The following is a 15,720-nucleotide window of genomic DNA, read 5'->3' as shown; positions in this document are numbered from 1 at the left end:
CGGGGGCTTATCTACAGCATTACAGAATGCTGTAGATAAGCCCCTGATGCCGGTGGGCTTACCTCACCCGCGAATTTCGGGGTGACAGGTTCCCTTTAATTTAGAATCTGCTAGTGATCTCCTTCTTACAGGAGGGTTTTTTATTCTATTTTTTAGGCAAAAGTGCATACTTTTAAGTAAAAAAACAAAAAACTCATCAAAATCTTTTTGAATGCCATCCACGACAGGCATGGTGTTCAGTATATTAGCAGATGCTTCCTTACACATGGCACAGGTGTATTAATAAATTACTATTTCTTCATCACACCCTCACAATATTTGTTTTTGATGCTACATTTTTTCTCTTGTTTAGCATGAATTATATAGTTTCTTGTGTTGGGGGTCTTCTATTATTTTGAACTCCTGGTAACCTTTCTCCACTAGTATGTGAGTTCCCCTATTTGACCTTATTCAGGGTCCAGGCTTGTGTTGACAACACAGTATATGAAGTTTTTAGCATTTTTCTAATTTTCTGTCTGTGGTTTTCATACCGGTTTTGTAGTTGAATAACAAACCATTACAACTTTTGGTAGTCACAGAGACAGCATTCGTCTTTGTGCTGCATGAATTCTCTGTTCTTGGGCTCATGACTCTTCTCGTACATATTGACGTACATTTCTGTCATTTGATATTGTGCCCGTATGTTTTTTGTTTTTTTTTGTATTGCAATGTACTGAATAAGATTTCATAAAGTCGTATTTACTATTACTGTAACTTCTGTTAGGTGAATTAAGGAAGTGTTAAAAGAAAGCTGCAAATCCGTGTGTAATAATGTATAGGGACTTGTTATGACCTGGTGGTTAGGACAATAATGGACCTGGTGGTTAAGAGCACACGGAATGACCTGATAGATACTAATAATATAGGACGAGCTCTGAGACGTGGGAACTCTGCTGACCGCAATCCCTAATCCTATCACACACACTAGAAATAGCCGTGGATTGCTCCTAACGCTCCCTATGCAACTCATCACAGCCTAAGGAACTAGCTAGCCCTGAAGATAGAAAAATAAAGCCTACCTTGCCTCAGAGAAATTCCCCAAAGGAAAAGGCAGCCCCCCACATATAATGACTATGAGTAAAGATGAAAATTACAAACACAGAGATGAAATAGATTTAGCAAAGTGAGGCCCGACTTACTGAACAGACTGAGGATAGGAAAGGTAACTTTGCGGTCAGCACAAAAAACTACAAAAAGACCACGCAGAGGGCGCAAAAGACCCTCCGCACCGACTCACGGTGCGGAGGCGCTCCCTCTGTGTCCCAGAGCTTCCAGCAAGCAAGACAAAAATCAAAATAGCAAGCTGGACAGAAAAATAGCAAACAAAGAACAACAAGCAGGAACTTAGCTTCTGCTGGGAAGACAGGTCACAAGAACGATCCAGGAGTGAACTAGACCAATACTGGAACATTGACAGGTGGCCTGGAGCAATGATCTAAGTGGAGTTAAATAGAGCAGCCAGCTAACGAATTAACCTCGTCACCTGTGGAGGGAAACTCAGAAGCCGCAGCCCCACTCACAACCACCAGAGGAAGCCCATGGACAGAACCAGCCGAAGTACCATTCATGACCACAGGAGGGAGCTTGACAACAGAATTCACAACAGGGACTGCCTTGCTGGCAGCACTTGTACTTGTCTACTACTGCTTACCTTCTGTTACATCTAGTTACTGCTTTTGTGTTTCATGACTGAACAGCTGTAATAAAAGGTTTGCACCCTTTTGGGCTCTGTTCACTTGGTTAGATTTCTGTTGCTTTTTTATGATCAGAGTAACATTTGATGCTGCACTATTCTATCTAATTAATCAAAGCCATAGTCAGAGGGGTCAGCTTCTAACCGGATTATCACACTGTTTTTTTACAGGATTATCATCCAGATAGGCCAGATATACAAAAGTCAATGACTGCTTTCAAGAACCTTTCGGTAAGGCTTACCTGTGTGTATGTAGAATGTGTGTGTATATTCTATTCTTTATTATATATACAGTGGGGCAAAAAAGTATTTAGTCAGTCAGCAATAGTGCAAGTTCCACCACTTAAAAAGATGAGAGTCGTCTGTAATTTACATCATAGGTAGACCTCAACTATGCGAGACAAACTGAGAAAAAAAAATCCAGAAAATCACATTGTCTGTTTTTTTAACATTTTATTTGCATATTATGGTGGAAAATAAGTATTTGGTCAGAAACAAAATTTCATCTCAATACTTTGTAATATATCCTTTGTTGGCAATGACAGAGGTCAAACGTTTTCTGTAAGTCTTCACAAGGTTGCCACACACTGTTGTTGGTATGTTGGCCCATTCCTCCATGCAGATCTCCTCTAGAGCAGTGATTTTTTTGGCTTTTCGCTTGGCAACACGGACTTTCAACTCCCTCCAAAGGTTTTCTATAGGGTTGAGATCTGGAGACTGGCTAAGCCACTCCAGGACCTTGAAATGCTTCTTACGAAGCCACTCCTTCGTTGTCCTGGCGGTGTGCTTTGGATCATTGTCACGTTGAAAGACCCAGCCACGTTTCATCTTCAATGCCCTTGCTGATGGAAGCAGGTTTGCACTCAAAATCTCACGATACATGGCCCCATTCATTCTTTCATGTACCCGGATCAGTCGTCCTGGCCCCTTTGCAGAGAAACAGCCCCAAAGCATGATGTTTCCACCACCATGCTTTACAGTAGGTATGGTGTTTGATGGATGCAACTCAGTATTCTTTTTCCTCCAAACACGACAAGTTGTGTTTCTACCAAACAGTTCCAGTTTGGTTTCATCAGACCATAGGACATTCTCCCAAAACTCCTCTGGATCATCCAAATGCTCTCTAGCAAACTTCAGACGGGCCCGGACATGTACTGGCTTAAGCAGTGGGACACATCTGGCACTGCAGGATCTGAGTCCATGGTGGCGTAGTGTGTTACTTATGGTAGGCCTTGTTACATTTGTCCCAGCTCTCTGCAGTTCATTCACTAGGTCCCCCCGCGTGGTTCTGGGATTTTTGCTCACCGTTCTTGTGATCATTCTGACCCCACGGGGTGGGATTTTGCGTGGAGCCCCAGATCGAGGGAGATTATCAGTGGTCTTGTATGTCTTCCATTTTCTAATTATTGCTCCCACTGTTGATTTCTTCACTCCAAGCTGGTTGGCTATTGCAGATTCAGTCTTCCCAGCCTGGTGCAGGGCTACAATTTTGTTTCTGGTGTCCTTTGACAGCTCTTTGGTCTTCACCATAGTGGAGTTTGGAGTCAGACTGTTTGAGGGTGTGCACAGGTGTCTTTTTATACTGATAACAAGTTTAAACAGGTGCCATTACTACAGGTAATGAGTGGAGGAAAGAGGAGACTCTTAAAGAAGAAGTTACAGGTCTGTGAGAGCCAGAAATCTTGATTGTTTGTTTCTGACCAAATACTTATTTTCCACCATAATATGCAAATAAAATGTTAAAAAAACAGACAATGTGATTTTCTGGATTTTTTTCCTCAGTTTGTCTCCCATAGTTGAGGTCTACCTATGATGTAAATTACAGACGCCTCTCATCTTTTTAAGTGGTGGAACTTGCACTATTGTTGACTGACTAAATACTTTTTTGCCCCACTGTGTGTATATATATATATATATATATATATATATATATATATATATATATATATATATATATATATATATATATATATATATATATATATATATTCAGGCAAAAAACAGGCAGCACTCCATTGTCTTGATCAACTGTGCAGAGTTTAATCAGACCCACATGTCTTTACCACGACGTTTCGGCTCCAAATGAGCCTTTCTCAAGCAGTGGGTAAACCATTCATGTGCATATATATACATTTCGAGCCATAACCAGCCTTAATTAGCCATTAGTGAAACAGTATATGTGTTTATAGTTTACATATTAAAAATACTTATTAGTATCATAAGGTGCTACAGTGCATCATAAAGTGCCTCATGTGTTAGTGCTGCTATGTGTCATTAACCTTATCGCTTATTACACATTTCTTACCGACGGAGCTGTTTACTGGCAATGGAGGACATCTTCATATTGTTCGGCGTTCCCTAAGCGCAACTGTGCATGTCCGCTACGTCACATCACTGTGCTAGACCGCGGACCAATCAACGGCCTTAACGCATGCGCATTAGCGCTCTATATCGCCATCTTAGTAGTGGCATCTTACATCGGATAATTGGAGAATAGAGTGTTGCTAGCATCATTCGATGTGTTCTCACTCTACACCTCCATTAATCATGATAGAGGCTTGAAAGCAATTGATAAAATGTTGGATGTTAGGCAGTATACACCTGAGGGCAAGAGTTTTCTGTTGAGGATGTTAGAGATAATATTGAGACGCAACTACTTTATGTTTGGAGACGCGTTTTACACGCAAAAATAGGGAATGGTTATGGAAGTCCTGGAGGAGGACCTCGTCTATGTGTCCCACTACTTCCGGAATGTGCTCGAGTGGTGGAGGTACATAGACGATGTCTTTCTCCTGTGGACAGGTACAGAAATAGAACTGGACGAATTCCATACATATCTCAATACAGTAGACCAAACAATTAAATTTACTCTGGTTAAATCTTGGACTGGAATCCAATTTTTAGATGTACTAGTGGAACAAAAAAATGATCAACTTATTACGACATTGTATGTAAAAGATACTGATAGGAACAATTTGCTCCTATATGACAGTCAACACCCTTGCTCAATGAAAAGATCTATTCCCCTTAGCCAGCTACTTAGAGTTAGGCGTATAGTAAGGGAAGATGTTACAGCTGATATAACAATAGATCGGTTAATTAAGAAATTTTTGAATAGAGGATACCCAAAGAGGTTACTAGAACAAACAAAAAGTAAGGTAATGGAAAAAGATAGACTACAAATGATATCTCTGATGCACTGTAGCACCTTATGATACTAATAAGTATTTTTAATATGTAAACTATAAACACATATACTGTTTCACTAATGGCTAATTAAGGCTGGTTATGGCTCGAAATGTATATATATGCACATGAATGGTTTACCCACTGCTTGAGAGAGGCTCATTTGGAGCCGAAACGTCGTGGTAAAGACATGTGGGTCTGATTAAACTCTGCACAGTTGATCAAGATAATGGAGTGCTGCCTGTTTTTTGCCTGAATCTATGGACTGAGGATAGCCGGTGGACGGGCTACCTGGAGGCTTTGCACCCAGAGATAAGTGAAGTGTTGTGCTGTTCCTTATATATATATATATATATATCTCTATAATTGTCTAAGGGTTTTTCCGTCTGTCTGTCTTTCTGTTTGTCCTGGGAATCCCGGCTCTCTGATTGGTCGAGGCCACTAGGCCTCGACCAATCAGCAACGGGCACAGCGACGATGATGTCATAAAGGACGTAGACATCCCGCGTCTCTGATTGGTCGAGGCCGCTAGGCCTCGACCAATCAGCAACGGGCACAGCGACGATGATGTCATAATGGTTGCCATGGCGACGATGATGTCATAAAGGTTGCCTCGACCAATCAGCGACGGGCACAGTCTGCCGCGAATTCTGGAATCATCATTGTCCATATACTACGGGGACATGCATATTCTAGAATACCCGATGCGTTAGAATCGGGCCACAATCTAGTATATATATATATATATATATATATATATATATATATATATATATATATATATATATATATATATATATATATATATATATATATATATATATATATACGAGTATAAGCCGACCCCCCCCCCCAATTTTGCCACAAAAAAACTGGGAAAGCTTAATAACTGGAGCATAAGCCTGCCTAGGGTAGTAAATGCAGCAGCTACCGGTAAATGTCAAAAGTAAAAAGATACCAATAACAGTAAAATTGAGACATCAGTAGGTTAAGTGTTTTTGAATATCCATATTGATTCAGGAGCCCCATATAATGCTCCATAAAGTTTATGATAAGCCCCATAAGATGCTTCATATTAAAATATGCCCCATATAATCCTGTATAAAGGTTAATAATGGCCCCATAAGATGCTCAGTAGACACATTTGCCCAATATAATGCTGCACAAATGCTGATTATGGCCCCATAAGATGCTCCATAAAGATATTTGCCCCATATAGTCCTGCACAAACCTGGATTATGGCCCCATAAGATGCTCCATACAGACATTTGCCCCATATACCGTAATGCTCCACAAACGTTAATTATGGCCCCATACGGACACTTGCCCCATATAGTGCTCTACAAATGTTCTGGCCCCATAGATGCTCCATACAGACACTTGCCCCATTTGCTGTTGCTGCGATAAAAAAAAAAAAAATCACATACTCGCTTCTCCGTCGCTTAGGCCCCCGGCACTTTCAATATTCACCTGCTCCTCGTTCTGGGCGCCGCTCCGTCTTCAGCGTCTTCTGCACTGACGTTCAGGCAGAGGGCGCGCACTAACCACATCACCGCACCCTCTAACCTGAGCGGCACTGCTGAAGACGGAGCGGCGGCTGGAACGAGGAGCAGGTGAATATCGCGCAGCGCTCCCCTCCCCGTTATACTCACCTGCTCCTGTTGCTGTACAGTCCCTGCTTCCCCAACGCCTCAGCTTCATCCTGTACTGAGCGGTCACCATTACCGCTCCTTACAGTAATGAATGTGCGGCTCCACCTCCCATAGAGGTGGAGCCGCATATTCATTACTGTAATGAGCTGTACCATGTGACCACTTAGTACAGGAAGAAGCTGGGGAGCCGGGGACCTGCAGGGACTGCACAGCGCCAGGAGCAGGTGAGTATAATTAGAAAGCCCCCGATCCCCCTCCCCTGCCGACCCCTGAGTATGACTCGAGTATACGCCGAGAGGGGGACTTTCAGCCCCCAAAAGATGGGCTAAAAATCTCGGCTTATACGCGAGTATATACGGTGTATATATATTTTATTTTATTTTATTTCTGTTGACATGTTTGTATTTATGATACAGACTGGATATGTTAAGACGCAAGATAATTCAGTAAATGGGGCTAAAAGAGATTTAATTTTGGTTTTATTCACAGACCTGCTATAATGCAATGTATTTTGTACATCGAAAACTAGTGGTCATGAATACAATTAGATATTTAAAGGAAGCATGGACCCAAAACTCAAGGTCTGCAAAACGCATGGGGGGAAAAATAAAGACATAAAAGGAAGCTTTCTGGGAGTAAAACATCGTCAGTAGTTGCTTACGAGCAAAGAAAGTAGAACTTTTGTATATTCTCACATTTTAGAGTAGTGTAAATGAATAGACACTAGTGATGAGCGAATATACTCGTTACTTGAGATTTCCCGAACACGCTCGGGTGACCTCCGAGTATTTTTTAGTGCTCGGAAATTTAGTTTTTATTGCTGCAGCTGAATGAATTACATCTGTTAACCAGCTTGATTACATGTGGGGATTCCCTAGCAACCAGGCAACCCCCACATGTACTTATGCTGGCTAACAGATGTAAATCATTCAGCTGCGGCAATAAAAACTAAATTTTCGAGCACTAAAAATACTCGGAGGTCACCCGAGCGTGCTCGAGAAATCTCGAGTAACGAGTATATTCGCTCATCACGAATAGACACCCATCCTGCAGGCTCTAGGGGGTCTTCTCAAGATTTGTTGAAAATAACAATTTCTGTCATTGTTGCTCTCTTGCCCCAAAGATTGTGAAAAACTGATGCAACGGATCCGTTTTTTGGACGGATCTGACTAGCGGATCTGGCTAATTGGATTGGTGCATGCTCAGTTAAAAAAAAAAAAAAAACAACACTGAATCCGTTGCCGGATTCCATCATTTGACGGATCCTGCACCCACATGCTTCCATTCTAGCAAATGAAAAATCTGTTTTTTTCAACGTACACAAAAAATGTTACTTTGTCTGTTGTCTCTGGCCGCCGGACAAACCATTTTCAACGGATCCGGCGAACGACGGATGAAACGTGAGGCCATCCATCGCAATCCGTTGCTAATACAAGTCTATGAGAAAAAAATGGATCCGGCGGCATAAGTCAAAATTCGACAGATTGTGACTGATGGCAAAAAACTGATGTGTGAAAGGGGCTTAAATGTAATATTGTGAAATTGAAATATTTTTCCCAAGTATGACACCCTATGTATTGTGTTTGCAGGCACAATGTCAAGAAGTGAGAAAAAGAAAGGAATTGGAATTGCAAATTTTAAATGAGGCCATACGTGGCTGGGAAGGTGATGACATTAAGACACTGGGCTCAGTTATATATATGTCCCAAGTGATGATGCAATGTGCAGGGAACGAGGCAAGTGCTTTTTATACTAGATGATTTGCATCATGTTGTGTGGTCTTCTTTGTTTTGGATGTGTAACTTGTCACATTTTTTTGCATATAATCTGTGTTTTGTGATTATAACAACTGCCAAATTGATTACCCTACTTTAAAGGGAAATGTCCGCCACCAGTAACTTTTAATTCAAAAGGAGAGTCACCAATGACTGTACATATATTTGTACACCTGCACGATTGACAGGTATCTGTAGATGAAAAATTATAAATGCTGCTGACCTCCCGATACATAAATGAGCAGCTCCGGACAAACTGGTCATACCCGGGTCATTTTGCTACCAGCCAACCAAGATTGCAAAATTTCTCACTGTTCAGCAGGTGGTTCTTAACCCCTTAATGACCCCAGCTTTTTTAGGTTTTGCATTTTCGTTTTTCCCTCCTCTCATTCCCAGAGCCATAACTTTATTTTTCCGTCAATATGGCCATGTGAGGGCTTATTTTTTGCGGGACAAGTTGTACCTTTGAACGACATCTTTGGTTTTAGCATGTCGTGTACTAGAAAACGGGAAAAAAATTCCAAGTGCGGTGAAATTGCAAAAAAGTGCAATCCCACACTTGTTTTTTGTTTGGCTTTTTTGCTAGGTTCACTAAATGCTAAAACTGACCTGCCATTGTGATTTTCTAGGTCATTATAAGTTCATAGACACTAAGCATGTCTAGGTTATTTTTTTATCTAAGTGGTAAATAAAAATTCTAAACTTTGCAAAAAAGAAAAAATTGCGCCATTTCCTGATACCCATAGCATCTCCATTTTTCATGATTTGGGGTTGGGTGAGGGCTTAGGCTACGTTCACATTAGCGTTTTGCGGTGCTGCGTCGGCGACGCAATGCACAACGCATGCAAAACGCAGCTTTTTGTGACGCATGCGTTCATTTTTTCATGATTTTTGGCGCAGAAAAAACTGTATCATTCAGCGTTTTCTGTTGCGCCAAAAAAAAGCATGCGTCACAAAACGCAAGACAACGCATGTCCATGCGCCCCCATGGAAAATATAGGGGCGCATGGCGCATGCGTGGCCGTGGCTGCGCCCAACGCAGCCCCGCAAAATGCTAATATGAACGTATTACTACGTATGAACGTAGCCTTATTTTTTGCATGCCGAGCTGACGTTTTTATTGCTACCATTTCGGTGCAGATACGTTCTTTTGATTGCCCGGTATTGCATTTTAATATCATTTTTTGTTTTATTTTGAATGAGGCGAAAAGGGGGGGGGGGGTGACTTAAACTGTTATATTTTTACTTTTTTCATATTTTTTTAATTTTTTTTTTTTTTTTTTACTTTTGCCATGCTTTAATAAGCTCCATGGGAGGCTAGAAGCAGGCATAGCCTGATCAGCTCTGCTTCATAGGAGCGATGAGATTAACCAGAAGAGCTTCATGGAATACATACCAGTCACCAAAAAAATAATAATATTCCCAATAGGGAAATAATTACTAATGTAGAGAATGGGACTGAATAGGACCATAATGGACAAAACTGCATATCCAGAAAGAGCAGCCTACCTAGAAAAACGCAGTCATAAGTCGAGATAAATCTAAATTACAAAAACCTTTATGTATCATAACAGTTATAGAACAACAGTTAGGGGGAACCAAAACCCCGATGGCCGGAAGCGCTACTTAAATGCTGCTGTCAGCGTTTGACATCGGCATTTAACTAGTTAATAGCAGTGGGTGGATCACGATTCCACTCGCCACTATTGCAGGCACATGTCAGCTGTACAAAACAGCTGACATGTCCCGGCTTTGATGCGGGCTCACGGCCGAAGCCCGAATCAAAGCCGCGGTTCTGACCTCGGACGTACTATTCTGTCCGAGGTCAGAATGGGGTTAAATGAGCCATTTCAAGACATCTACGGGTTAAAAATTATTTTCCATGTGTATTTTGTCATCTATTACTGCACATAAAATTGTTTATGTACAGTGGCATGTAAAAGTTTGGGCACCCCTGGTGAAAATTACTAATATTGTGAACATTTAAAGGGAATCTGTCACCACATTTGATCTACCTAAACTATTAAAGGGAACCTGTAACCCCCAAAATGGAAGTTGAGCTAAGCCCACCGGCATCAGGGGCTTATCTACAGCATTCTGTAGTGCTGTAGATAAGCCCCCGATGTAACCTGAAAGATGAGAAAAAGAGGTTATAGATTATACTCACCTAGGGGTGATCCGATCCGATGGGTGTCGCGGTCCGGGGCCTTCCATCTTCTTACGATGACGTCCTCTTCTTGTCTTTACGCTAAAGAAGACCAACACTATGGGAGACCATAAAAAAATCCCAGACAGGGAAAGTACTTAATGAAAAATGTCTTTATTAATACAAATGACAGAGATCCAAAGAATAATAAATTAAAAGTGTGCACACAGAAGAATATTAATTATGCCAGACTTCAAATGGGATAAAAAAAGGTATTATATATTAAGACCAAAGATGACTTACTGGAAACCAGAAAAATATATATAATGAGAAATGTAGTGCCTCCAATAAAAGCAGTTCTATCTGCATTAGAAAAGGGGGGGGGGGGGGGGGGTAAAAAAAGGAAAACAAGGTGCAAAATGTGGAAAAAAACACACAAAATAACATAAAAAAGTACAACCATAATCTGTCTTTTCTTTTTCTCCTTTTTTTTTTTTTTTTTTAGCAAAGTTTGGAATTTTTTTTCACCACTTAGATAAAAAATAACCTAGTCATGTTAGGTGTCTATGAACTCGTACTGACCTGGAGAATCATAATGTCAAGTCAGTTTTAGCATTTAGTGAACCTAGCAAAAAAGCCAAACAAAAAACAAGTGTGGGATTGCACTTTTTTTTTGCAATTTCACAGCACTTGGAATTTTTTTCCCGTTTTCTAGTACACGACATGGTAAAACCAATGATGTCGTTCAAAAGTACAACTCGTCCCGCAAAAAATAAGCCCTCACATAGCCAAATTCACGGAAAAATAAAAAAGTTATGGCTCTGGGAAGGAGGGGAGTGAAAAACGAGCACGGAAAAATGAAAAATCCTGAAGGGGTTAACATATGTTAAAAAAATAAATAAATTCCAAAATAAAAATATATATATATTGTTCCCATAAATGCATTTCTTTATCTAAAAGAAAAAAAACAAACCAATAAAAGTACACGTTTAGTATCGCCGCGTCTGTAACGACCCGATCTATAAAACTGTCTCCCTAGTTAACCCCTTCAGTGATCACCGTAAAAAAAAGAGGCAAAAAACAACGCTTTATCATAGCGCCGAACAAAATTGGAATAACACACAATCAAAAAGACTGATATAAATAACCATGGTACCGCTAAAAACGTAATCTTGTCCCGCAAAAAACGAGCCACCATACAGTGTCATCAGTGCAAAAATAAAAAAGTTATGGGCCTCAGAATAAAGCGATGCCAAAATAATAATTTTTTTTATAAATGTTTTTATCGTATAAAAGCGCCAAAACACAAAAAAATGATATATATGAGGTATCGCTGTAATCGTATTATTATTATAATTATTATTATTATTATTATTATTAATAGGTTAGGGTTAGGGGTGTGTTGGGGTTAGAAGTGTGGTTAGGGTTAGGGGCGTGGTTAGGGTTAGGGGCATGTTCGGGTTAGGGGTGTGGTTAGGGTTATGGATAGAGTTGGGATTATGGTTAGGGGTATGGTTGGGTTAGGTTTTCAGTTATAATTGGGGGGTTTCCACTGTTTAGGCACATCAGGGGCTCTCCAAACGCGACATGGCGTCCGATCTCAATTCCAGCCAATTCTGCGTTGAAAAAGTAAAACAGTAAAAGTTTTACAAAGAAAAATGTCAAAATGGTTAATAAAAATTATTTGAACAGAAAAAAGTATTCGCAATCTCAACCTATGTGAACTTACATAAAGTTTTACAAAGAAAAATGTCAAAATGGTTAATAAAAATTATTTGAACAGAAAAAGTAAAACAGTGCTCTTTCCCTTCCGAGCTCTCCCGTGTGCCCAAACAGGGGTTTACCCCAACATATGGGGTATCGGCGTACTCAGAAAAAATTGGGCAACAACTTTTAGGGTCCAATTTCTCTTGTTACCCTTGGGGAAAATAACAATTTGGGGGGCTAAAAAAAACATTTTTGTGGGAAAAAAATGATTTTTTATTTTTACGGCTATGTGTTATAAACTGTAGTGAAACACTTGGGGGTTCAAAGTTCTCACAAAACATCTAGATAAGTTCCTTGGGGGGTCTAGTTTCCAATATGGGGTCACTTTTGGGGGGTGTTTCTACTGTTTAGGTACAGCAGGGGCTCTGCAAATGCAACGTGACGCCTGCAGACCAATCCATCTAAGTCTGCATTCCAAAAGGCACTCATTCCCTTCCGAGCTCTGCCATGCGCCCAAACGGTGGTTCCCCCCCACATATGGGGTATCAGCGTACTCAGGACTAATTGTACAACAACTTTTGGGGTCCAATTTCTCTTGTTACCCTTGGAAAAATAAAAATTTGGGGGCTAAAAAAAACATTTTTGTGGGAAATTTTTTATTTTTATTTTCACGGCTCTGCGTTATAAACTGTAGTGAAACACTTGGGGGATCAAAGCTCTCACAACACATCTAGATAAGTTCCTTAGGGGGTCTACTTTTCAAAATGGTGTCTTATGGGGGTTTCAGTGTTTAGGCACATCAGGGGCTCTCCAAACGCAACATGGCGTCCCATCTCATTTCCAGTCAATTTTACATTGAAAAGTCAAATGGCGCTTCCGAGCTCTGTCATGCGCCCAAACAGTGGTTTACCCCCACATATGGGGTATCGGTGTGCTCAGGACAAATTGTACCACAACTTTTGGGGTCCATTTTCTCCTGTTACTCTTGGTAAAATAAATCAAATTGGAGCTGAAGTAAATTTTTTGTGAAAAAAAGTTAAATGTTTTTTTTTTATTTTTTTTTTATAAACATTCCAAAAATTCCTGTGAAACACCTGAAGGGTTAATAAACTTCTTGAATGTGGTTTTGAGCACCTTGAGGGGTGCAGTTTTTAGAATGGTGTCACACTTAGTTATTTTCTATCATATAGACCCCTCAAAATGACTTCAAATGTGATGTGGTCCCTAAAAAAAAAAAAAAAAAAATGGTGATGTAAAAATGAGAAATTGCTGGTCAACTTTTAACCCTTGTAACTCCCTAACAAAAAAAGAAATTGTGGTTCCAAAATTGTACTGATGTAAAGTAGACATGTGGGAAATGTTACTTATTAAGTATTTTGTGTGACATAACTCTGTGATTTAAGGGCATAAAAATTCAAAGTTGGAAAATAGCGAAATTTTCGCCAAATTTCAATTTTTTCACCAACTAGCGCAGGTAATATCAAAGAAATGTTACCACTATCTTGAAGTACAATATGTCATGAGAAAACAGTGTCAGAATCATCAGGATCCTTTGAAGCGTTCCAGAGTTATAACCTCATAAAGGGACAGTGGTCAGAATTGTAAAAATTGGCCCGGTCATTAACGTGCAAACCACCCTTGGGGCTTAAGGGGTTAATAGTTTTATCACAGGAATGTTTCATCACAGAACTACCTGTTGTTAAAGGTTTTTTTTTAGTGGGTTTTTTTTTTACTCAGATTTCCTTATTGCCATCTAGGATCCATATCTAGTAAAATAGGAGTAAATATTGCAGTTTTTAAGTTGGTCACTAAGTGTAATACTAGTCTCATACTTCATGTTCTGCACAGATTTTCCAGCAGTCTTATTGTTGTGACACAGTATTATTATGATACACCTTTGCATACATATTAAATAACATCGGATTGACCTTTCACAATTAGTACTGAGTCATCAGAGCCAGTCCAGTGCTATGTCCATGGGACTTCCTGCACAGAACAAGATGTTCAAGTCTAGTATTGGGCTTAGTAGCTTGTGTGTGTGTGTCCATGTTTGTTTGTTTGTTTGTTTGTTTTATAAATCTATACTAATATGAAAATGTTTTGATAAGAACTTGAAAGCCTGATAATTGAACAATTTCTGATGGCACATTCCCTTTTAAGAACCCGTTGACACAGAAGCCGATTGTGTGCCTTACTGCTGACACCCAGTGTTATGTAATATGAATGGTCAGCCTGCTAGTTGCTCTGATGTACTTTCTTCCCTTCTAGGAAAAGAATGAGAGGTATCTTCTCCTTTTCCCCAATGCATTATTAATGCTTTCTGCCAGTCCAAGAATGAGTGGCTTTATTTATCAGGTAAACACACTGTTTGTTTTATTTATTTGCTAATTCTTGTTCTACGTGGTATCCATGCCATTGGGATTTCAGTCGCATTGTCTCATGACTGTGGCATTTTAAGAACATTTCTGCATGAAATAAGGGGACCCCAAAAATTTTTTTTTCCAATTTCTTTTAAGATATTAAATAAGACAGGATTAACATAAACTAATTGTGCCTGGCCATTTTTTTTGTGTGAGATGGGCTCAACTAATAACTTAGTTCACTTTGTGACGTGGTCCAGCATCCATAGCTGGACAGAATAATGAGGCATAGACATTCGGTGACACAATTGGAGCCTCTGGATATAAAACGATTCCCATAGGAAACTAGTATCGGTCGTCAGGAGTTCCTGACTCGCGGGCTGGACATAGGTTGCGTGTATATCATTGTTACAAATATGCATTTAAATGTTTCTGAGAATTAGATGTGAAAGGCGGACTGTAGACTTCCTGTCTATAGTGCCATTGATGAACACTACAAATGGCTCTTTCCCAGACTAAAATGGCTACTTGGAACAATACTTTGCATTCAGCTGCACAACGTATGAACTTTAGGCTCAGCTTTCCTTGGTCATCTGTGGATAATATAAATGTTCTCTTCGCTTCCAGCCCCGCCTGTAGATAGAAAAATCCTAGTAATAAAATAGATTTGTGTCCAATTTAATATTCCAGATATTATTCCTGTCTGCACTGTAATTACACTACTGTAGTCATGTTCTTGTTGGGTAGATTGTCATCATTGCCTTTTTACTCAGGGGAAACTTCCATTAACGGGGACTTGCATCACCAAGCTAGAAGACAATGAAAATCACAAGAATGCCTATGAAATATCTGGTAATCAATATCTTCATTTTAGACCTGCACTTGGCTACGGTCTCCTGTTTAATAACAAATGGTCTACTTTATAAAACTGGACAAGACCTTCAGTAATATTGATGACCTTTCTGTAGGATAGGTCATCAGTACAAGATCGGTGGCGGTCTGACAACTACTGCCCCTGCCGGTCAGCTGTTTGCAGCTTCTCTGGTGGGATTTGAGCAGTCCATGAAGCCAGCACCCCATAGCCATTAACGAAAACTGCAGCTTAGCCCCTATTCAGTTTAATAGGAGCAGAGCTGCAGTTCTTGGCAATTGCCACTACACA

The 15,720-nt window shown here is 40.1% G+C and overlaps 1 protein-coding gene across 4 annotated transcripts in view; it reads left to right on the top strand.

Annotated features, from left to right (window-relative positions):
• The window catches only part of ARHGEF7 (Rho guanine nucleotide exchange factor 7), a 190,424-nt gene that overhangs the window by 146,694 nt on the left and 28,010 nt on the right, over positions 1–15,720 (top strand). For all 4 annotated transcript variants that reach the window (XM_069757914.1, XM_069757917.1, XM_069757915.1 and 1 more), the window contains exons 11-14: positions 1,904–1,963; positions 8,160–8,306; positions 14,467–14,553; positions 15,332–15,410. In XM_069757914.1, the coding sequence (XP_069614015.1) occupies positions 1,904–1,963; positions 8,160–8,306; positions 14,467–14,553; positions 15,332–15,410 (373 nt within the window). The remainder of the gene's footprint in view (positions 1–1,903; positions 1,964–8,159; positions 8,307–14,466; positions 14,554–15,331; positions 15,411–15,720) is intronic.

Source organism: Ranitomeya imitator, chromosome 3 (genome assembly GCF_032444005.1).
Source record: "Ranitomeya imitator isolate aRanImi1 chromosome 3, aRanImi1.pri, whole genome shotgun sequence".
Classification (NCBI taxonomy): Eukaryota; Metazoa; Chordata; class Amphibia; order Anura; family Dendrobatidae; genus Ranitomeya; species Ranitomeya imitator.
The sequence above is the reverse complement of the archived record's forward strand: the minus strand, read 5'-3'. Positions and strand labels throughout refer to the sequence as shown.